This window comes from Prinia subflava, chromosome 5, assembly GCF_021018805.1.
Source record: "Prinia subflava isolate CZ2003 ecotype Zambia chromosome 5, Cam_Psub_1.2, whole genome shotgun sequence".
In the NCBI taxonomy this organism is placed as follows: Eukaryota; Metazoa; Chordata; class Aves; order Passeriformes; family Cisticolidae; genus Prinia; species Prinia subflava.
Genome location: NC_086251.1, coordinates 18332729 through 18357308, shown reverse-complemented (window position 1 = coordinate 18357308; position 24580 = coordinate 18332729). Strand labels below are relative to the sequence as shown.

Sequence of the window (24580 nt, the reverse complement as noted above, 5' to 3'; positions counted from 1 at the left end):
GGTGGTAAGGATCCCATTTAATCTCTTTCTTGAATCCTTCTCCAGAGGGAAGATCTTTGGGGTACCAGTAGTATGTATAGTTTTTTAGTATTCTTGGTATAGAAACTTAGTATGTAGGTATTGATTTAGATGCTTTCTAAACAGTGCAGGTAAGTGTGGGTAATAAACTGTAAATGATCCTGTCCAAAGATGATAATTTGACTCCTGTGTAGATCACAAATTGTCAATGTATTCCATGTAGTGTTTGTTTAACCAGTCTCTCATCTTGTCCCTGGTTCTGATACCGGTGTGTGTGAGTGTTCCTCTTCGGACAGTGTGAATGCTGCTGTCCTGGCGTGGGCAGGCCTGCACTGTGCTGTACTTGCCCCGCTGGTGGGTCACATCCAGCGCTCGCTCTGTTGCCAAAGCCAGCGCTGTGAAATTGCTGCACAGCAGCTCTTCACTGGCCGGGAGTGCCTGCCGTGGCTGGCCCGGCCAGGAGTGCCATTTGTAATGGCTGCATGACGGGCTCGCAGCGACGCCGCGCTGCTCTGCCAGCACGGGGGCCTGGGGCGCGGCCAGCTGCTCGCTGGCCAGATGGAAGAGCAGAGCAGAGAGAGTGCTGCAGTCCGAGATGGAAAACTCGCTTGGATTGTGTGTTTTGGATGGTGGTTTAGGAGAGAAAAAGATCAAAGCTTGCCTTAAAACTACGAATGTATTTCTGGTAACTTAAAGTTACTGCGAAAGGCAAGGATGGGAGAGGTGTGTCTTCTCCCCGGAAGTACTATGGCAAAATTTGAATGATCTAATTGACTATTTTGGAGATTTTCTGGGAGGAAAATGTGTCTTGGTGTACCCACAGCAACAAAATTAATGTAGCAGTTGTTTTAAGTACTAGCTTAATAGAATAAGCTGAAAAGCTTTAAAAATTGCCTTCCCTCCCCCAAAGCAAGTGAATATTTTGAAGATATTTCAATATTAGAAAACTCAGAACTTCTCAAGTACTTAACTCATTGGTTGAGGTAGGAAATTAAGTGATGTCTAAACTGTTGTTACCCCAAAATTTCCTTTGCTTTCATTGGCTGATCCTGCTGCACCTTCTCCTGCACAGGTGCTTCTAAAAGCTTGCTCAGGGCATGTCTGTGGGAGGACATTTAGCACTTGCTCTCGGTGGAGCTGGGAGCTCACTGGGACCGTGGTGGCTCTTGGTTCAGTGCCCAGCTATGCAGAGACTCCTTGGGAAGGTCACTTCTGTCTTCCTGCACTATGTCAGGTGCTGTGGATGATCTCGGGACAGCTTGAATGTTGCTGTGAGTCACTGTCATGCCACAAACGCCTCTGAAAGAGTGTAGTGTGACCCTGGACCTGGGTAGTAAATATCAGTCAGCTCAGGCAGGGCTGCTCTACCTGTGCTCAGAGGGAGCTTGGAGAATGGGGAGGATCCTGCACTTGCCGTTTTGCCACCCTCATGGTGTCCCAGGTCCATACCCATAACAGCATGGGAGGAGTAGTCCTTATGCTTATAAGGAGGACCAAGGGACAAGTGTGTGTAATACTGGGATGCTGTAAGAGATGTATCAGCTCTTTGGGAATTGGAATATTTCCCTTAGAACATACCTTTGATCTCTGTTTAAAGGCTTACAGTTGGCTATGTTCACTGGGAATATATTTCAGAAGCTAAGTACCTGTCATATTTTAAAAACGCTCTATGTTTCCCAAAGCCCAGGAACGGCTTTAAGAATCACTGGATGAGTATAGGAATCAATGCATTTAAACAGTGTTGTGTCTATCTTTGTGTGTATAATTATAATCATAGATATGCAATTAAAGCTATTCTCTGAAAATAAACCTCTTCAATGGTGAATTTGAAATAATGACAAATCAGGTTGAGATTTAAACTTTCCCTAACCATTTAACAGCATCTAAATTAAGAAATATTTGCTAGTGCAGATTTGGCTGAGGCTTTAAAGGAAAATGAAAGTGCTCGAGCCACAGGAAATCAATGGCCTAATCGTCTGGAAAAAGAGTTCATTGCAGTGCCAGGATAACCTGTGAGAGCAATAGCCTATCCTGCAGGTGCAGGGAGAATATTTGTCATTGAAGTTCTACAGCAGAAGCAGTTCCATGACAAGTAACTTGTGAGGTTGTAAGGCTGATTGGGAGTTGAGAATGTCATATATAGCTTGTGTCAGGGAGGGATTCAAGAAAGACTAAATGAGGGATGGTGAGATACTCTCTTTATTTTGGTAGAAGCAGCCACATTTCCTTACTTTCTTTCATTATAGATAATAATCTACAATAATCTCTTTTAGAAACCTTTTAAAATGCAATTTTATACCTGCTTTCCTCTCTTGTTGAGATGTAGACAGCCGGCTAGCTGGATGTGGAGCTGTGGTGGCAGCTGCAGGTTGTGCTCTGGGTGGGACACGGTGGGAGCCCCAGGCAAGGGGCTGTGACCTGGTGCTGGCCCTTTGCAAGCTGTGAAGGGACTTTGGTCCCAGCAGTGAAAGTCTGGAGTGGTGTGAGCGTGACTGACAGTGCCTTCTGGATGGTAAGACAGGAAAGTTCCCTTAACAACAGTTTTCCTCCGAGGACAGTAAAAGTTAAGCAAATAAAAAAATCACAGTGAAACAAACCAACCAACCCCACCTCAACTTTAGTAAAAAGGAAATCCACGTCTAAAATGGGAAAAAAAAAGAAACTTGAATAAATGTATTGTTTATTGCATATCTTCATAGTTTAATGAATGGTGTTGTATTTTCCTTAACAAATTTGCATGCTGAACTTTAGTGTATGGGATATTTTAATCTAAGGATCTTTATGTTTTATAGTTACTAATCAAGGAGAATCACCCCTTATTTTAGGCATAGCAGCTAAAACCTGAAACCAAGTTTATAGCTGCAGACCCTAATTACAGTTTCATGTTTTGAACTTAGAATAATTTTGAGTTAATTATGAATTTTGAAAGTATTACTATTATGACCTGCACTGTTAAGTTATCTTAATTATGAATAAAAAGATCAGGAAGCCTTTCCTTTTTGACAGATAGAGAAGGGTGTCAGCGGAGCTGCTCCTGTGCTCTCCATGAGATGCAGCATGTCCTGCAAAGATCTTTTTGGGATCTAGAAACACTAGATACGAAGGCAGACCTTGAAAGTTACATAATAATGAGGGAAAGCAGTGATTGATGCAGAGAGACCTTCAGGGGTTGACTGTGTTTCCTCCTTTATTTACCTGCTTTGAGAAGTAATTTCCCTGGACTGCACTGGGACACTCTCATCCTTCCCAAGGGATGGGTTCTTCGTGTTGCTGATTTGATCTAGAATGGTCAAGGTATGGAAGAATGTAAAGCCTCATCTTTTTGCTCTATATTTGGGAATAAAAGTCATAAAAATAAAAGCTCCTCTGCATGAGAATAAAAGTCATAGAAGTGAAAGCTCCTCTGCATGAGACAAACAGACTTTGTTACCAGTTAGGCTGGGACTTGGGAACAGCCAAAGCAGGATCACAGGTCTTGCAGCTATCAGTGCTAAGTGCTGAGCACAGATGACTTTGCAAGCAGAAACACGGGATGCAAATATTTAACAAAGCCTTTTTCAAGCTCACAGGAGGGATGCAGAGCGCAAGTGGATGTTTGGAGCATAGTGCCTGAATGACAATCTGCTGTTTGCACTAACTCTAATAGAAGTTACACATGCTCATCAGTTTAAGGGCTGATATGTAAATGAACTGCAGTTCCATATCCTGGACTATGTCAAGAATAACTCCAGAAAGTAAAATCAATCCAGTGGTTTCCAGAGACAAGAGTGAACTAATGTTGCAGGAATATGGTTGTCAGGATTAATGCTGATCTAAGGAGGATAAGAATAGCGTATAGTTCAGGAAATCCTAAAATAGGAGTGGAAAGGGAGTAACTATTTATATAGTTCCCCATGTTTTATATATATGATATACATAAGATACCAGCTGGAGATAGCTTATCTGGCAGATTTGCTGGGGCTTGAGTACATGGTGATGTTTATGGGCATGGCAGGAGAGTTAGTCTTTCCTGACAGTGTAAAGATATCTTGTATCAAGCAACAGAAATCGAAAGGAAGAGATTTCAAATGATTACAAGTTGTCAAGTGGAGGGTTTTTCTGAGGGGAGACCATGTGGGCAAAAAATACAATGTTACCTTAATTTAAAAAATCATAAAAAAGCAAGGGTGGGTAGGAGACTGGTGGGTGGCAGTACAGAGAAGAATCTTGCTGACATTTCTTTTTGGTAATTTTCGTCTTAAAAACAAGAGCAAGCAGTATTCATGTCTGCTTTAAAATATATTCTCCACAGCCTCTTGTGTTTAGTAGGACTTCAGAGAATAGCTTTTTTGTTGTTTGTTTTGTTACAGGCAGTGTGTGCCAATACAAGAGTTCAGTCAGTCAGTAAATTTCCTGAATTAGTTGCAGTAGTTGAAAGCAGAGCAGAGACTGAAAAAGGCCCCTTGCCACTGGGTGAAGGTGACTGTGTGGTCCTGGCAATTTCTGTGTGTTCTCTTAATGGCAGGGAAGTTGAGTAGTGCTACACATGTATGTCCTGTGTGCTGTTGTGACACAAACTGGAGCATTTCTCTGGTGTCCCTGTTAAAATCTAACCCTGGGTGGCAAAAAGAGGTCCCATAGTAAGGCCTCGTGAGAAGACCCACTCAGCAAAATCTTTTTAGGATCAGCATCGAATGCCATCGATAATGTCTCTGTTGATAATGATTCTGTTTCTTAGGACTGCTGCCCAAATGACTGCAGTTTGGATTTTATCACAGTTTGGGTGTTGCCTCAAAATAGGAAGGATGAAGCTGTTTTCTGGTTTGAGGAGAAGAAAGAAATTATTGAGCTCAGATGAGTGAAAACCCAGCCAATATTAGCATTTTATGGTACAAAATGTTTCCTGCCATGTCCACCCTTTGCCTTCAAAAAATCTCTCACCTTTGTGCTTTGCAAAGTCATGGAGCAGATCTTCCTGGAAACTATGATGAGGCACATGGAAAACAGGGAGATGACTGGTGACAACCAACATGGCATCACTAAGGGCAAATTGTGCTTGACAAGTCTGGTGGCCTTCTGTGGCAGCGTTAAAGAGGTGGTAGATGAGGGAAGGGCGACTGATGTCATCTGCCTGGACTTGTGCAAAGCATTTGGTAGTGTCTCACATAACATTCTTGTCTCTGAAATGGAGAGAAATGAGTTTGATGGCTGGACCACTCAGTGGATAAGGACTAGCTGGAGAGATGGGCCCATGCAAACCTCATGACAAGGCCAAGCACAAGGTCCTGCGCCTGGGTGGGAGCAACCCCAAGCACAAATACAGACTGGGCAACAGTGGGTTGAGAGTGACTCTCAGGAGAAGGGCTTTGGAGGGTATTGGTGGGTGAAAAAAAAGGATTATTACCCAACAATGACTACTTTCACCCCAGAAAACCAGATGTATCCTGGACTGCATCCAAACAGCGTGGCCAGCAGGTCAGGGAGGTGCTTCTTCCCCTCTTTCTGCTGTACTGAGACTCCACCTGCATCCACCTCTGGGGCCACCAACACAGAAAGATGTGGACCTGTTGGAACAGGTCCAGAGGAAGGCTACAAAAATGACCCAAGGCCTAGAGCGTCTCTCCTTTGAGGACAGGCTGGGGATGTTGGAGTTGTTCAGCCTGGAAGATTTTGTAGCAGCTTTCCAGTACTTAGTGGGTCAACAGGAAAGATGAACAGGGAGTGCAGTGATAGAATGAGGTGCAATGGTTTTAAACTGGAAGAGGGTAGATTTCAATTAGGTATTTGGAAGAATGATGATGATTAGACAGTGGAACAGGTTGTCTAGAGAGCTTATGACTGCCTCATGCCTGGAAGTGTTCAAGGCCAGGTTGGATGGGGCTTTAAGCAGCCTGGTCTAATTGAAGGTGTCTCTGTCTATGGCAGGGGGGTTGGACAAGGTGATCTTCAGGGTCCATTCCAGCCGAACCATTGTGTGATGCTATGACGTAGCAGCAAGCTCTAGAAAGTACTGGAGCACTGAGAGGTGTCCTGCATCTAGAAACCAGGGTCCTTGAGCAGTGTGCAGATAAATACAAGATAAATACAAGGAAAAACTGTCCTGTGTTACAGCAGGACTTCACCTTGATCTCTGTATTTGACAGGAATGCCAAGGGAGGAATGGAAGAGTAGGAAGACCAAGTATAGGTATTTCAAAGCAAGAAAATCAGAGAGCAGGACTTTTATCTAACTCAGGGTGTCCAAGTTCCTGGAAAGCTGAGCTATCTGTGACAGATTTTTGATCAGACAGTTTGAATTTGACGTTAGGGCTCAGTTCACCTGCACTTGTTAAGCTGTAGTTTTCCCCCACTAAGAACTTGTGAAGTTAGCCTGAAAAATCTCTTAAATGGTTGGGGATTGTCAGGGAGTTTTTTAGATGGACTCCAGGTGGTGTGGGACATGCCAAAGGACCTGGAAGCATTTGACACAAGCCAGGACAGAAAGATTGAAAACATGCCTCTGGTGTCTGGAGCAGGATGTCTGGGGTTTCTGGTTTTGAGGGGGGCATTGTAGCTCTAATTGGTGTTACACTGCAGCTGGGCCTTCTGTTACTGAACTTAAGGCTTAGAGGCCCCATTGTGCTCAGCACTAGATATGGATATCTTGTAAAAGAAGATCCCTGGTCAAAAGAAGAGACAGAAAAAAACCCCACCCTGGGAATGAAGGTTAGACACAAGCTGACAAAATGTTTTGCCAGGTCGTTTGTGGAGAGCAAAGTGGAGCCCTGGACTCTCTGCTGGTGGTGTCACCACCTTCTTTACTGAAAATTTAGTTGCCTGGACTCACATGTTGAATGGTTCAAGGAAAATCTGTGCAATGACTATGATACTCCTCAAAAAGGAGGCTTTTGGGTGTCTTCTAAACTTGAGGAGTAAATTCAGATGCAGCCTACTGAGGTCATGTCCTCTCATTAGAATAATGCTGCTGCTCTTCCGAGGGCAGTGAGCACCTGTTTGAGGAGGCAGGGCTGCAGTCTGATCAGCCCTGCCTCACGTGGCTTTATTAGCATTGTTTAAGGGGCATGATGAGGAAATGGTGCTACTGGGCTGTGCACAGCTACCCAGGCTTGCTGCAGGCAGTGTTGTGTGAGTGCTCCTGCATCTGCTCTGCCTTATCTCTTGGGCTGCTCCTCGGCTCTGTTGAAAGCACGTGTGACTGCGGTGTAGGTACAGGCTGCCTCCTGCATTCCTGTAGAACAGATAAAGCGTGTTCTGTGCATCTGTGCTTATGTTTACTGTGCTCTCTAGGGATGCAAATGAACGATAAGGCTGGGTCAGGCCAGTGGTCTGTCTAACTGGTTTTCCTTTTGCAGCTGCCAAGAGCACCTGCTTGAACCAGCCAATATCAGTCCACAAAAGTCATGGAGAAAAAAGGTTTTGTTTGAATTGTTATTACTAGAGCTTCTAGCTCGTTCTTGCTTCATGATTGAGTTTGTTTTTAAAAGAAGAATCTTTGCTGTTATGAGTCACTCTGGCTTAAAAGCAGGATTTTGCTTTCAGATGCCTTTTGCCTTAAAAGGTGATGTTGCTTCTGGTATTTGTCAAGTTTGAGAAAAAAAACCAAATTGAAAAATCATCAGGCAGCTCATTCTTTTCAAGAAACACTTGAAACTTCCATAGTTCTTCATTTTAGAAAAATCAAAATAAAGCAATGCTAAGTGAATGCAATGCTGATGCTTCTTTGGGGCCAGCTTGATTTATATAGCAGTAAAATATCAGACAGTGACACTCCTGCATGTAACAGGGATGTAGCCTTCTTGCTGGTGTGTTAGATTTCTAGACCATCTGGAAATTAGTGTCATCAAACACCTGAAATAACAAGGTTAAAAAACCCAGACAAACAACAGCAAAAGAGGTAGGAGTTAAACTGTGGCAAGCCAGGCACAGCTGATCTACAGACCTAATGTCTTTCAAGTGGGTAGATAAAGCTCTGTCTTGGCTGTGTGTGGTCACTGAGGATGGAACAGTTCTTTTTTAGAGGTTGGCTTTTTAACCCTACATAATTTACGGTGGGGATAATTCCACTGTGCTTAACTCTGAAATCTATCTGCAGTTCCAAACTTAATGGTGAGGAAACATACGCTAGCAAAGATCTTGTGGCACAGAACAGTGGTGTAATTCATTATCAGCTATAAAGCTGCTGTGAAAGAGGAAGGGATTGTTCTTAAAAGGTCTGCAGCTCTGAGCTTGCTGCTGCTTCTGTAGGTAGAGCTAACCTGTTATGCACTGGCTGATTATGCATTCAAGTGTTTCTATGCATTTGAAAATAGCTGTAAACTCACTTTTCCCTATGCAGCATCACTTGATGAAGTTTTACCACTCCCAGCAGAAGATGCCTTTTATTTGTGGTTATTTGTTACATAAGCTGCTTCCACAAAACTAAGCTTGTCTCCTTGGCATTTGTCAGCCTAAATATCTAAGGATATTTAGAAGTATTTACCAATTTCACTTTTCCTTGCCACGACCTTTTCCTTGTATAGGAAACGGAAGCCCACACTCTCTTCTAAATGCTTTCTGTGCATTGTTCCTTGGGACCCACAAAGCTTGTTTCTTGTGCTGCCAGTGGGCTCTAAGTCACAGCCTGCTGTTCTGTAGACACTCTTTACCTGGACTTTTCTCTGCATGCCCAACGTGCCTTTTCCTTTTGCCATTGCATGTTCACTCTCACATTACTAGTTTGTAAGTGGAGTTAATGACAGTCACCTCTTTTTAATTATTTTTTCTTTTTATTCTGTATTGAAAATGTGCACGAAGAGATTTTCTCCAATAAATTAATGATTTTTTTGGTGACCCAGGTTTCATTTTAGTAACAAATGCCACTGAGGTTGAAGAATGTTTGGGAAGTACAGAGGTGAGGGGATTGTGGGACCAGTAATACAGGATTGAAAAGTTTGTTCCTGAAGTGACTCCTGATGATCACCTGCCTGTTTTACTCGTGAATCTGTTGTTTTGTGTCTTGCAGTGGCAATCACTCAGGAGGGGCCAGCTGTTACTGCTGCAGGAGATCAGGAGCTCCTTCCACTTGCATCTTCTGTGTCATCTGCAAAACTCGCAGTTACAGTGAGTTTCTCCTACACACACTCTGTTTTCTCCAGTGAGGATTTGTTAGCTGTAATCTGTGATAATTATGTGTTTCTCTATTTATACTTTGTCCGTTCACTTGCCACTGCAAAAAGCTTTCATTTGTGAATCCCAGGCCGAAAGGATACATGAGCACTTCTCATTCCTCCAAACCTCATACTTGAAGCTCATAGTTGCAAATTCTTCTGGGCAGCTGCATACCTTGTGAGGGAATAATCAAAGACTACGTGCTTTGGGTGAGTGCTCTGGTTATTCATACAATAGCCAAGAAGAGAATTGGACAAAATATTTTGTTCCCGAGAATAGCTTTTATTTTATTGAAATAAAAAGTGAAAAAAAGAAGTATTACTTGAGCAAAGGAGATTAAACTTGTTCAGAGTGCCAGAAACACATCATACCTGTGTGACATCTAGTCATAGGCAAGGCAGGTGAAAAGAGAGGGTGACTCAGTGCTGGAGTGTTCCTGAGTCTGTACCTAGATATACCCTTAAAATGAGATAATGGAATTTTCTCTGCAGTGCAAGAGAGCTACCTAATTCAGTGCTGTTTGGAAACAGAATGAAAACTCTTGAAAATCCTCATTCCCCCTTTTAGTTTCCACCTAAAGGAATGAAGAAAATGCTTCCTTAATCCTGGCAGCTATCTTTGAATGTCCATGAAACATATAACTTGCCTGTGATTCTTTTGTCAATAATTCTCTTCTGCTAATAACTCAGTAAAGCAGACTTAGGTGATTTCAGTATTTTACGTAACAATGATAACAATTGCTTGCAAGGCCATCTCCAGTTTTCAGCCAATTCAGACACTATTTACCTGGTTGGAAGAGCTGAATTGTCTTCTGAATTGGATGAGTTGTGTATGTCCTGTCTGGAATCCATCTGCAAGACTGGAAAGGTGGGAGCAAATCTATGCATGTGGGTTTGTTTTGATTAAAACTTGAGGACTAAATGAACAAAAAATCCCTGTGAGTGCTTAAGGGCCTCTCAGACAATTGTACAGTTAAGTGGCTTTGAATGTTGACAAGGTCTAGATTTTGGGTTATGAGGTTTGAGTGTAGAGGAATTAATTGTATTCAGGTCAGAACTAATGGCAATAACAAGAGGAACTTAAGAGGAAAATGCGCTTGAATCTGTTGAAAGCTTTTAGAAAATGATTTTGGCAGGATGTGTATTTCTAGCCTGTGTCAATATTGTAGATGCATAAATTATACATGACTTACAAAATAAGAAAAGTTGCTTCTAGGGAGCTCTTGTGTTTTGCCTGTAAGGATGGAGCCAGCTTGCAACATATGTAGAGAATATTACCTGTCAGAAACTGAATATTGAGTGAAAGTAATCTTTTTAATCAAGAGTAGTTAAAAGTGAGGCTGAGATGAAGGAAAAAACAACTGCTCAGCTGGAAGACTGCTTCCAGTGCTGCAGACATGCCCTGGGATGCATACTTTCTGTATTAGGAATATTGATCAGGGCCATGGTTGCACCTTGCATTACCACTGTTCTTCCTGATAATTGCAACCAAGATTTCTTAACTCTTTGAATTCCATTCCTTTCTCTCACCAAGTTCAAAACACTTGCTGCTGGTGTATTGGATGAAGCAGAACACTGCTTAAAGGAACAGCTTCTTGGTTCATGGATAGATAATTGGTGGGATCTGCTGGCTGAGTGTTTTCTTGAGAGGGGTGTCATTGAGGGCAGTGACTGTATGCACAGTCTGGGATACACTGAGCTGAGTGCTGTAGAGGAGCCTGAGACTTTGTATTTCTGCTAAGAAACACCCTAGGCTGGTTTCTTTTAAGTGTTTTTTTTTTTTTGCTTTTCATCAAAAGCGGAATTGTTTCCACACATGTTGCTTGTTTTCTATTGCTCTGGAGTGTCCATTTCCTTCTCATTCTTTACAGTGCCTTGGGAAAGCTGAATCCCTCTTGGAACCAGGGAAGCCACCTCCAGTTAAAAGCAGCTGACCACAGAGGGATGAGGTTGCAGATGAATCATGTCAAAGACCTTTGTGTACTTCAACATTTGGCTACTGCACCTTGAGAAGGCAGAACTCTGTGGTTGTAGCTGCTTGAGCAGGACTCTGTGCAGAGCAGGTCAGCCCTGGTGCAGTGCTGGATGCAGAGTGGATACTGCTGATGCATTTGCTTTCTTAACCCACATCACTCTGGGCTTTTTGCTCTCACTTTGTTGTTCTTTTGTGGAGCCATCAGCCTTTCTGAACGGGCAGCACAAGTGAGTGCTGGCAGATGTGTCTGTTGGAAGGAGAATGGTCTGGTAGCTAACTTAGAGCTCTGCAAGCTCCATGATCGGCTTACAGATTGCCTCTGAGAATTCAATAGTATGATTTAGTCTCTATGCTAGTTTCCTGTCTTCTAAAGGACACTTCTCACTTTGGATGGGAACTGAGGGTAAACATAGAGCCAGTGAATGCTGCAGCAGAGTGGCTGAAGAAGTAATTCCTAACCAGGATGTCTTTCTGTAATGTTTCTGCACAGCCTAAACAGTACCCCTGAAGTTTTTCTAGCAGTCAAGGTGAGATGATGAGCGCTGTGTACGGATGGGAAACGCAGGGTTTTATATCGTGGCAGCGATGCCGATGTGCGAGTGTGAGCTCCCAGCACCCGCTGTCCCTCTCTGATCACTGGGGATGTCTCTCCTCCCGGAGTGAAAGTGCTTGCTTGGGCCTGGCACGCCAGCTGCTAGCTCGGGCTCACACTCCTCACCTAGCAGGATTTCACTAGCAGGTGCTGCCATGTTCCTTATGTGGCTTTGCCTCCTGCAGCCTCATCTGCTTAGCTCCTCTGGCCTGCCTGTTGCATGTTGGCTTTCAGTATTCACTGTAAGGGCATAGCAGAGTCTTTCACCTTGCTTTCCAAATGTCACTGGGCAAAGTCCTTTCCAGAACCTGGCTGTTTCATGGCTGTACAGCCTACCTCAGAATAGTTGCTGTCCCTGGTGTGTGAATCAATAAGATCTTGATAGGATTGACAGCTATAAAACATTCCCTCTGAACTCTGAGATGAAAGTGAGACATTTCCTTTTTCCTTCCAGAGGGCTTATCTGCTCTAAGAGGAGGGAGGTGGTTTCCTTCTGTAAGATGTAACTCCTATCAGATATCACAGCAGAGTCTGCAGCACTCCAGGGCAGCATGATCTAATGCCTCATGCTACGGGAAACTGGGAATGAAAGGCAACTCTGCCAAGAGGCTTCTGTCTGCATTGGTAGGATGGTACACGTGACTCCTGTGGCAATACCTGGAGCTCGCTGGTGACATGGTGCAAGGGAAATAAGGGAAAATTAAGTTTCGGTTCAGATATTCAGATTGCAAGGATACTCCCTGGGGCTGATCAGCTTGCTTGCTAATGGCATAGCACAGGGAACAGAATAAAGAGTTTGTTTGGTTTTGCACTGCAAATACATAAGCCACCCTTGCTTTGGCTTCCAGCCCAGGGTTGAAAAGGCTGGCTGATCACCCTGCTCTTTCAGTGTTGACAGCTGTTGTTGTCAGGGACAGATGTGACTTGGGTCTAAGATAGGGATAACAGTGTGAGTGCTTTTTATTGGCAAGGTAGATTTTTAGGAGATAATGCAGTTTGTCTGTTGCACAGTTAAAGGGAAACGAGAAAGGCTTTTCTGTTTTCTTGGTGGATTTTTCTCAATTTTTTTCATATTATTCCTCTGATGCCAGGAGATTTGCTCAAATATTCTAGTACTTAACAGTCCTAGATTATATCTTTGGTTCATCCAGTCTCAAACCATTCCTCCTCATGCCAAAACCAGATACCTTACTAGCATGGAAGCAGGCAGTTCTGGGACACCATTGCTCTGCAGATCTGAGTCTGTGTGTTTGATTCTTATAAAAATGTTTTGGAAAGCTGAACATGAAAACAGAGTAGGAATTTGGTGGGTAGATAAACTGCATTCCTGTTTCAGGCTGTTTATTCATAGCTTTAACTTCTTTAAGGCAAAAGGCTATTTTTAGTTTGCTTTTTTCCCCTCCATATTAACCAAAATAAATTTCCCTCTCGAAGGAGAGGGTGGAGTTGGAAGGAATGAAGGAAGGCTGGAATTGAAACTGTTTCGTTAAATCAGTTTAAATATCATTAACACACGATTTTGTTTTTACATTACAGTTCTGAGCACAGAAGAGTCTCTTCACACTTTCCAAAGAGGGGAAGCTTTGTGTACAGAGGGGGTGAGTGAGAGCATTTGAGACAGTGAAGTGGTTGTGGAAAGCTTATGACTTTTCCTTGGGGTGAACTATTGAGAGGGTAATCCAGCTCTCCTGACTCCTGGTACCTGTGTTTTGATGGTTTTATGGTGAACTGCTTCTGAAGCAGAGAGAGCCAAGAGCACCTCCAACAGTTTTCTTACATGGTAGATGTGACTTTGGTTTTAACTTTGGTGATCACTAACTTCAGTGTGCTGCAGAAAGGGTGACTGAATCCAGGGCCTGTGGATCAGGTTTGTAGAAGGCAGGGATAAATACTTCATACTTTGAGACTGAATGATAACCCAGGAGCCAACGCAGAGCATTGCTGCTCTTTCAATCTCTTGCACTTTGATGTTGATTCTTCAGTACCTCTTAGTTTTCCCTCCCTCTGATGATGAGAGCTGAACGATCTTGACAGTGGAACATCTGTGGAGTTCTCCTCTAGTGTTGGAGTGTAGAGCTCCTCATGCTGTCCTATCTGACTGCACCTAATCTGTTACTCAAGATTAGATCCTAAATTATCTCTTCCTGCAATGTCTTACTCCTGATGTGTGTTCTCCTGCAATGTAGGAGAACTGATGAAAACCAGAAGTTATCTTTGTGTCTGAAGAAAATAAAAACTTTATTGTTTTAGAATTACACAGGAAACCTGCCTCAAAACATGTAAATCCTTCTCATCCAATGATAGCCTGTTACCAAGTTATTGAACTCTGTGTATAAGCTTGGACCTGGAAAAACAACCTAATTTTCCAAGTCCGAGTCCCAGGGAAGCCTTCCTGCTCCTGAGGCATCAACGTGGGGCAGCGGCCCTTTCTGTAGACTCTTGGGTTCTCTCTTTATCTGCTTTCTTCTCTTAGACTTCTCCCTCTTGGAAGCTGCTTCAGATCACAGCTACTTCATACTTGGATTTCTCTGATCTCAAGCCAAGAAGAATTTGTGGTTGGTTTATGTCATTTCTGCACCAAGATTATCCTATGGTTTAAACGTCTCTCTGCTTTTCTTGTGGCTCTCTCTCCTCAAGGGTGTTTGCAGGTAGTGGTCCTGTCCTCTACTGTGCTGTGTTTTTTCAACTTAAACAAGTCAGTCTTCCTGAGATAGGCCTGTTAGTCTAACCAGCACTTCCATGCACCTGCTTTCAATTCAGTAAGTTGTCTTTGAATTTTGCTGTGACCAGAACAACTCATAATAAATGTGTGAGAAAGGGCTGCTTGCATCAGTGCTGATTTCAACATCTAACCATTGACTGTGGCTTAAGTATGATTATGTATATATATATGTTTGAGCAGAATCCTCTAGTCTTGCTCTGAGGACATCGAGTAATGGTGACTCTTTCTGTACAAGGATAGTTCTGTCAATGGCTGGTTACTTTGATGTTTAACTAGGTACCTTAATTTGAATATGCTACCTTCAGTCACTGCATCCTGAAATGCCTTTCCTTGTTAGTTTACAGAAGCTTTTATTATCACAAATATGATTTTTCTTAGAAGTGCTCTAATACTTGTAGGCTATGTAAAGCAATTAGTAGATTACAGTAATTTGTATTTCAGAAATCAAACACTCTTTTCCCCCCAAAAAAGGTGTCTTTTAAGGTGTCTTTGAATATCCAAAAATGGCTCTCTATTAGCTTCCATCTCCAGATGACACTAGGCACTGCATCAGCAAGAGTATATGCAAAGAATGAAAATAACGTCCATTATTTATGACCCTCTCCCTGAGATTCCCAGGCTTGTGTGAGAAAAGTGGAACTACTTGGAAATACTTTGCTTCCCCCTGGATTTCTGACTTCTTTGAAGGTTGTCTTGATCTTTGTGAATAATCTTGGGTTTGTATGTTTGATTTCATGCCAGGAAACTAAATCTTTCTGTAACGTGCATTCCTTCAGGCTTTGTATATCATGAAGATTGGAGGGATATCTGCCAGTGTTTGGTGTAGTGCTGTTTTCCTTCTGCTGGCACCAAAGAAAAGCAGGATGTGGTTGTGAGCAAGGCCCGGCCTGCTGTGCGCAGCACCTGGGTTTGTTACCTGGCTGTGCTCCCTGTCTGTGAGCGAGCTGCACAATCGCCCCTGGGTCTGCCTTTAAAATGGGGGCAGTGACACTGAGCATGGCCCTGCCGAGCCCTTGGACTTCCTAAACCCTTCCAAAGACTCTGTCTCACACCTTAGCCATTGGGCTTACAGGGATGCTAGTGGAGATTAGCTTATGGTCCACCTGATCTAGCCCACCTGATCTAGCAAGTCAGCACTCTCACTCTTGGGAATACTCCTTCTTAGCATGCTGGTCAGGGAGGCTGTGGTTTTCTTTTCCGTTCTTTGGGCTCTCCCAATATCTGGTTTTTGTTCCACACTGTCTCTTGTAATATAGTCTAAATTAGTGGCTTCTAACCTTTTTGGAACAACAAACACAGAGTTTCTGGCAGGCTGAGCTCCTTGTTTGTCATACATCACTGTTCTCGCATTCAGAGTGCAGTAATTTTGCTTATTGGAGAGGCTACAAACATTTATCTTGCTCCTGTGAGCTTTTACTGGGGAACCGTTGTGTTGCTCTCAGCATAAGCACTGCTGCTTATGCTACTTTTTCTTCTGCTTCACAGAGCCTTCCTCTAAAGTCTTGATTAAAGGTGTAGTAATACAAATACATTTGTCCTAAAATCAATTGAGTGGATATCTCATGTCGTTTAAAAAACCCTCAAAACTCCAATGGATATAAGTTGCCTTCTGAATTTAAACTGAAATCCTACCATGAGAAAATTAATTGGTCTTTCCTTGTCTGTTGGAGCTTTAGTCCAGAGCTAAATGATTTTGGCAAAATGCTTCCAGCCACTTAACTTTGATAATCATGATTTAATTTATAATTATTAATAAATCCTTTCTCAATGACAAGGTTTTGCCTTTAGAAAATGCCTGTGAGCCACTCCTGCTAGATTACACTGCCAGTATGTGTATATAATTTATCAGATATGTGTGTTAAGAAGGTAGCTTTAACTTTTTAAGAAGGTGTTGTTAACTGCATATATCTTCTCTTAGACGACAGCCACCCTTGTTCTCTGGGTAGCCTTTACATAGTTTAAAGAATATCATAAACTCAGCAGTTAAAATAACTTGCCATACATCCCATTGTCATTGAATAATTTTTCACATATTCAACTCTAGTGTCTTCTATTTTCTCTTTTCAAGTTTTTCTGGATGGACAAAGTGCTCTTCTGCTTTTAAAAGTATTCTTTTTTTGCTTTGTTGCAAGCAGTGTTAGTTCATTCTGCATTACTTTTTTAGTCACTTGCTCTAGTCCTTTAAAAGTGCAATTACATAATTCATATAAATTTAGAAAGGGAAAGATGAAGATCTCTGCACATGTCTATTTTTTTATCCATGGAAGCTAGGAAAAATTCAGGTTAGGATTCTGGACAGTAATTAGCATTTGAAATGGAGTTTAAGGTTGGACAGTTTCTCATGTGCGATGGAGGAGGTGATTTGGGGTTTTGTTTGCCTCTCGTTGGGAGAAGTAACCTCTTAGTTTTAATAAAAGACTGGTTTTGAGTCCTGAAGCAGCTTCCCCACAGCCATGTGGTTTTTCATTTTTTTTTTTTTTTTCTTGTCAGAGAAGGTCAGTGTCTGGTTTTCTTGGAATTGAGAGGTTAGCCCAGCCCTCTATATTAACCTAGAATGTGGGCAATCAAACAGCCTGTGCTTAGGAATTGGGTCTGAATGAGGCTGATTTGATTTGTTTGTACCACAGCAGTGTTCACCGGCCCCAACTAGCAGCTCATGATGTGTAAGCACTGTGCAGGACAGGAAATGGTTCCTGAGCAGAGAGGCTCCAGCCCGAGTGGAATAACTGATCACTGCGTTAGTGAATGCTCCTGCCTGGATAGAGACCTCATCCTAGCTGTGCCCAGCCCTTCCAGATGGAGGGAGCCCAGTTTACCATTGAGCTGTACTTGGAGCACACCCAGTGCACTCAGTCTGTGGAGAGTAGCTGTAATTGTTTCCCAGGTGTGACACTTGGGAAACATCCTTGCACACAGGCTGTTGCTTTCCCTGAGTGGCACCTGGAGAAAGACAGTGACCAGCAGTGGGCAGCTGGTGTCCTGGTGAAGGTGCCTGTGCTTTTCCCAAAAAAACCCTTGCAGCTGGACAGGGAGAGGAGCTGTGGGCTGTGTGGATTATTCTTGCAGCCTGCTCCCAGCCATCTGTGTTATGGGACAATTCAGCACCTGTCAGGAGGGAGATAAGGGAATGGCTTAGGGTCCAGCTTCTATTAGGGGCTCGTCACTTTGGGCTATACGAGCTCTTCTGCCAGGCCATATATTAGGGTGTTTGCAGTCTACATCATTAAGTTCTATTTAAAGAGTCATTCGCATTGTTCACTTAAAAAAAAGAAAAGTTGTTTTAACAGAGATCTGGGGCTTATCATCTTCCCCGCTGCTCTTGGAATGTGCATTTAAACCCAGGATTAGGAGCTGATGGACAGCTCTGGTGACATGAATCTAAGGGAGAGTAATTCAGAACTGTCAGTCCTGAATTTTCCTGTGATGCTCTTGAGCATCACTAAGACCTATTTGTATCAATCTATAGGCTCAGGAATAGTGGTGCTTCCACTTGCATTTTCCTTGCATTTAAAAGGCTATATCTACAACTATAAGGGCTGCATTTTGATCCATTTTAAATGGTAACACAGATTGCAGAGAAGCCTGAGACTTGTATTTGCATTCTCCAGAGTAAGGTTTCCAGTCGTCATAGTGAGAAGTGGATTAATTGCTGCAAACTCCATGTGTGTACTTGAATCTCATCTCTGCAGTCATTTTGATGCTTTGAGTCCAGCATTAGCTCCAGATGCCTGTAGCCCAGCTGTCTGCCTCTGACTGACTGATATGGGCTCTCCTTCCAGACAGGAAAGGGAAGGAGGTATTTTAGGACATAGTTAATCTGACCCTCCTTTAGCCAACTGCTTTAGAAACAGATGAATCCTGTCCTGCAGGTGACTGTTCCTCTCCACTGACTGCAGTGTCACGTGTTGATGTCAACATTTGCCGAAATGAATCCTGTATGAAATATATCCGGTTTTAAATTTAACTGATCAGGCATTTTCACTTAAGTGTAGTTCCCAGCTGGCAAACACGTCCTGGTGCCCAGGGAGCCAGTTATGTGCTGTAACTTTCTCTACTTTTATTATCCAGCTCTTTATCTAGAGAATGAAAATTATTCCATCATGACAGGAACACTGGCCTTTAGAAAGCTCCTTTTATCTACACGAATACTTTCTGCGGTATTTTTCCACTTTTGCTTATCCATCTTTGAGCTGGATTAACTTCAGAAAGACCTTGTATGGAACTCTGAGGCACATTTATTTCTTTGACCAGTAAATCAGTATTATAGTTTCCTGGGGCCTGGAAAAGAGGGTATTATTATGGAGTTATACTAAGTCCACTTTCATGAATGCTGAATTTCTGAGGAAAAGATATAAATCTTCTCTGTGCAGGAGAAGAAGCTATATGAAAAAGACTTCAGGTGCCTTATTTTCTTTGTGTTTATGCTTGCTTGCCTTTCTTTTCTACCTTCCCCCTTTTCCTCAGGTGTTGCTATATATTACTTAATCTCCTTTGAGGTAAGTGTAGCTTCTTTGTCACTGTGTGGAACACATTAGTATTCAGAAGAGCCTTTTCCTGTGTCAGAGCCAATATTTTGCTTCTTTGTAACCCTAACCTTCTTGGAACTCTCAAGCTAATATTTTTCTTTCCTTCTGTCTTTTATTGACTGTGGTACATTGAGTATTGCTTCCCTCCCCAGTAACTTTTTGGTTTTGTTCATGACTAATGCATCCATTTTATGAAGGCATGAAACCTATTTACAGAGGAAAGCAAAGCTGGTTGCTGGGGCTTGATGGAAGTGACAATAGGAAGCACAGGCTCCCGAGTCACATGTTTTGTACAGATGAGGTGTAGCATCTGTAGCAGCAGAGATACAAATTCTGTGGCTCCACAGATCCTTCTGCCTGTGTCCAGTCTGTCTGGGAAGAGTTGTGCTGAGGCTTGCTGGCAAGCTGGCGCTGAGCAGAGAGGTGACAAAATGGGGTTCTGTTCTCCCAGCTGGTGCCAGAGGAAAGGAAATCCCAGCTGCTTTGCACCTCTGTGTCCCTTCCCCACCATTCTTTGTCCACTTGCACTGCAAACTGTGTCAAGAGGAAAATTTATTCCTTCTACGCTAATACAAAACACAGCATGTGGATCTTTGCATCCTGTGCCCCGCCCCCCTTTACTTTTCTTCCCTGTGTGTTCTGCTGTTACTGTAGGAGACACTGAGGGAGTTCCAGTAACTGAAGCTAGTTTTCACATTACTTTTCTCCCTTTCCCTCCCCTCCTCACTGCAGTCATATAGCCCTGACACAATCTCATTGTATGCATGTTTTAAAAGGCTTAGAATTCTCATGGCATGCAAGGGAGGAGGGATGACTTACCTGCTTTGCAAATATTTATCATCATCTGCACATGCTGAAGCTCACAAATAACTTCTGCCAGGATCTTCTCATCCACACCAGATTTTTGGACCATAGAACTGACATATATGGGGCATAACAGGTTGTGCAGGAACACTTGGGTAGTTTTCTGACGTGGAGAGGGGATCTCACCAGCATCTTTGGTTCTAATTGGGATCCCCTGAAGTTCTAGGGAGATAATACTTTGGGTTGCCAAGGTATTGCGGTAGTGAGGGATTAAGAAAAGTAGACAGCTGATTGTGGCTGTAAGGAAAACCACTTTTTCATTTGTTTGGGAGTATTATACCAGATCACCCTTGCTTTTGTCATAGATTAAATGCGGTTGTAGCTTCTCTGGTTTCATCTGACATGCTCAGGGCCTGAAATGCAGACCAGTGATTCAGGGCTGAGGACCAGTGTTTTATGTGTCTGTTCCAACATCTCACTAGCAGAGTTGTCTTGTTCACAGCTGGTCTCTTAAAGGATGCAGCTAACTTGTCACATTTAGGCCACCAAGTCACTGGTTCAGTGAGCCAATGTTGTTGGTTATTTGCAGTGAGGTCCAAAACACACCTTCAAATAACCTTTATTTTTGAGCAATCCACATTTTGATAACTCTCAGTCTTCTCTATATTGCAGATAATCTAGTCTCAGTTTTGCACCTTCTCTTTGGTGCTCTCCCAGCCTTACAAGGATGTTATCCAACCAAAACTAGTAGTGGGTCACCCATGAGCTGTTCAGAAACTTTTGATTCTCTGCTTTGAAAGTGCTGTAAATCTAGTTCATAGAGGACAGATCTGGCCACCTAGGCAAATAAACAAAAACAGTCAACACACCAGAATTTTTCAAGATGAGGTAAAGCTCTGACAGGAATAGAGCAGTGGGAGAGAGTTGGTGGTAGGGAAATCTGACAACTTAATTTATTTTTGGTGTTTTAATTGGATCGGTTGGGAGACAGAAAGAAAAGATGGTGCAGGAGACAAGAGTCATAGAGTCCTGAGAAAGGGGAGCAGGAAGGAACTGTAAACATGACCAGCAATATAATCTACTTCGTGGGCAAAGTCCATTTAAATGTAAATTACCCAAAGTGATTTTTAGTGGAATTTTTTATCAGCACAGTGAAGAAAGACAGAATTATTTTCCCTCTTGTTTAAATACGTGATGCAGACAGCTGTAGAGAGCTATAAACATCCCTCATACCTCTACCTCTTCACACCTACTTCTTTCCTTTAGGCTCCTTGGAGCTGTTCCCTGCAGCAATGCTTCCAGGTAGTGACACTGTGGATGTTCCCTTCAGTCACCAGAGCCTTGTCAGGGCCAATTAGCATCCTAATGACTGGCAGGTACCATCTTGGTAACATTCAGTCTGTGCTCTGTACCAGGGGACCTCTCCTCTTAAGAACCCATCTTGTCTCATCTGGACCATACTGGTCAGAGAAACCTGGGGAAAAAAAAAAGAAGAAGAAAATTTCCATTTCATCTTGTCTTCTAAGTCCCAGGGGCTTCAGCACTGAACAAATATACTGTCCTTTCTTTTTGCTGAAAATGATAAATCTTGGCTTCAGGGAGGGGACTTAAATCAAACCACTGCTCTTACAGGTACTGAGGACTTTGGGCTGAAGATTCAATGAGGCAAAGTAATGCAGTACTTGTTCTTCAGAGCTCTGTTGAATGAGAGCAATCAAAGACCAGCCACATATTCGTTAAATATTGAGTGCCTGGCCAGTATGAGGACTAAAGTGGTACTTTCCTGAAATTACTGCTACCTGTTGTTGTTTGGTGGTCTGCTGCAAAATCCACTCCAGTAGCATCTGCTGTCAAAACGGTGCTTTTGTTGTTCAATCAAACTGGAGCTGAATGCAATGCAGAGATCTTCTGGGTAGCACAGGCCAGGGCATGCAGGTGAGGAGATTTAGGGGAGGTTTCACAGCTGCTCGGTGTATAGAGGGAGTCCAGGGTGTAAACGTGGCCCTCAGCACCCTTTGTCAGTGTGGAGATTGTCAAGGCTTTGTACTCTGCCCTGCCAGAGCGGAAGAGGAACATTTTTAGCAGTGACAGAGTTAAATGCTGCAGTATTAAATCACCCCATCCCCTTGCTGTGTTTTATTGTTCAGTGACAGCGTGCTTTCAAGAAATACTCACCCATCTATCCTGATTTTCAGCCCTAAAAGTCAGTGTTCCTTCTTGTTAATATGGCTTTGCTGTCCAATCCTGCCACGTTCGAGCTCTTCAGTGGCTTAAATGAAGCGCTGTGGTGCCAGGGCCAGCTGGTTGGCACAGCTGGCACAGCCACACTGGGTCATCTGGAAGGAGAGGTGAGCAGTTCAGTGGTCTTTAAGAGCAGCCAAATCAGCAGCAATGGCAGAGAGCAGCTGAAGGGCAGTGTGTTACCATGGCTGGACTGAGGCTGCAGGAGGGAGGGTTTCATTTATGGGGCAGTGGAGGTGGCACCTATCCCTGGTACAGGACACTATTACTTGAAATGGCATTGCTAACATTCCGAGGACAATAAAAGATTTTCTTCTGTGTAAAGGGCAGCAAATCTTGAGTGTGAACTCTGGAGAGTGAGCGAGCAAGAATTATTATTTTAAAGGTCATAATTATTCTTAAAACACACACAAAAAAATAGCCCTGTCATCCCCTAGCCCAGCGAGCAAGGCTGAAAGACAGCACATTAACATATCCACATGGTGCATATGTTATTTTTAACATTGCTGTGAGAATTTTCCTGAATTTTTTGAATGGCGTTTGCATTTGCTATCAGAATGCTGTCATATTGCTATCATGACTTCTTAAATCCTAAACTTAATGTTTTGATGTGATCTTCTGCAATGTCACAAGAACTTGATGGCCAGGAAGGCTGCAGGTACAGAGATAGGAGCACTGTGTTTTTTCCAGTGCTTGCCTACACCTCTTGTTTCTTCTGGATGTGCCCCCAGAAGACCTAAACCTGTGCCCTGGAGCTGTTTCACGGAAGTGCCACCTTGAATGTCATGGTGTCTGCTACAATCTGGTTTGTAGTGCACTGAGCCAGCTCTCATATGCATCAGGTATAGTAAATCAGCAAGGCTGATTGACTGCATGCTCACAAAGTACCCAAATAGAAGCCCTCCTAAAATTGCCCAATGATTTGAATTCTTCCTTTTGTGATCTCTTATGTGCGTGATTCAGTTTGTAGATACCTCTGAGACTGATGCCCTCTGTCCCTCCCTTGGGGTCCCTCAGCATCCTCAAATCTGACATTCTAGGCATCACACAGTCACAGTATGCTGCTTTCCCAGGGCATCTTACATTAAACTCTACTGAAGGTCACACTTACATTTACTTTACAAACATGAAGGCCAAAAATTTAAAGTAAAACATAGCCTCCAATAAAAGTGTGCTTATTGTATAATGATCTCTCTTGATGAGCTTGGGTGCTTAGTGAAGTGTCAAGTATTAGATGAAATGGAGAAAGCTGGCAGAGCTGATGTGAAAGATAAAAACAGGGCAGATTTTCTCACATCAGTCTGCCTATATTCCTAGAGCTGACCTAGAGCTATTCTACCTCTCCCTTCAGAGTAAGGAAGTAACTAGGTTTCTGTGGCCTGTTAACAAGAGGATAGAGCCCTGCTGCTTTCTACTGTGTATGGGAAGAGAGCATGTAAGCTCCCAGGCAAGGGGTAAGGGGCCTGACACAGATTTTGGCAACCAAGCATGCATATCACCTGGAAGGCAGGGGCTGGTTAGTTGTCCATGCCACAGAGAGTGGCAGAGCCATAGCATGAGCCAGCCCTCATGTCCCAGTGGAGCTTCACAGCCTTCAGAGCCATCTGCTTTCTGAGGACTGAGGCCAGAGACCGAGAGTTAGGTATTCAGGACTGAGGCTCAAGGGTGATCCCCAGCTGCCCAGGAGAGCATAAATCTCATTGGTGTGACTATAGACATATCTATTGTGGCCAAATCTGCAAAAATCATATAGCTTCCTAACTCCCACTGATCTTGAGGGGATTAGATGCCTACATGACTTTGTATATCAAAGTTGCCTGCTTCAGTTCTTTTGCAAAATCAATAGAATACTATATCTTCTTTTTACCTCCCAGTCTGGCTTTGTAAAGATGCAAGGGGTTTATCCTGAGGATTTGTTTCTAAATCACTGGGGACAAGCTCTCAGTTGGGACTCTCATCACAGGGTAATTACTGTTTTATGTCAGGGTACAGAGCTGTCACACTGTCACACACAGTTTTCTGCTCGAGCATATAGTCAGAGTCTGCAGCTCAAATATGGTCAAACCAATAATCTGAGTACTCGGTTTTCTGTAGTGCAGGACAATTCCCAGAGATTAATGTAAATGTAAGAGCCTTTCTAGTGGAAGCAAACTGCAATCCTGTGGTTGAATTAGATGTTTCAAATGGCTCTGTAAAGACTTGGCAACTAGGTATTTTTGAAGCACATTTATTATCGGTGCAGCTTAGATCCTAGCTCAGTGATCAATTACTTTAAACTTTAAAATTAACTCCTTATCCTGATGTCAGGATGGATTGTGATCTAAAGGTGACTTGTAAGAGAAAAGAAATGTTTATTTGGCTTGTGAATATTTTCATCATATAGTATGTAAAAAGAGCACAAAGAGCAGACACTTCTTGAAAGCATCAGTGGTGGCTGAAGGAATACTAAAACAAAAAGTATTCCCAAATATCAGATCCATGCAGTTCTTTCAGATTTGCAAAATTTCTTGCTGATTGAAGTTCCTTTTCTTTCATGTCCACTTCAATTAAACACTGGAGAAAAACTCTTTATTTGTTT

The 24580-nt window shown here is 42.9% G+C and overlaps 1 protein-coding gene across 11 annotated transcripts in view; it reads left to right on the top strand.

Annotated features, from left to right (window-relative positions):
• Positions 1–24580, top strand: part of TSPAN4 (tetraspanin 4) — a 415251-nt gene that overhangs the window by 58645 nt on the left and 332026 nt on the right. For 5 of the 11 annotated variants that reach the window (XR_010080524.1, XR_010080525.1, XM_063398243.1 and 2 more), the window contains exon 2: positions 8998–9095. The exons of 1 other annotated variant lie outside the window; for it this stretch is intronic. Coding sequence is in view for 1 of the 10 variants with exons in the window: in XM_063398241.1 (XP_063254311.1) it covers positions 8998–9095 (98 nt within the window). In the remaining 9 variants the exon portion in view is untranslated. Of the gene's footprint in view, positions 1–8997; positions 9096–9231; positions 9353–11013; positions 11206–24580 lie in introns of those variants that run through there. 5 more of the 11 variants (XR_010080526.1, XR_010080527.1, XM_063398236.1 and 2 more) reach the window with 5 other exon arrangements.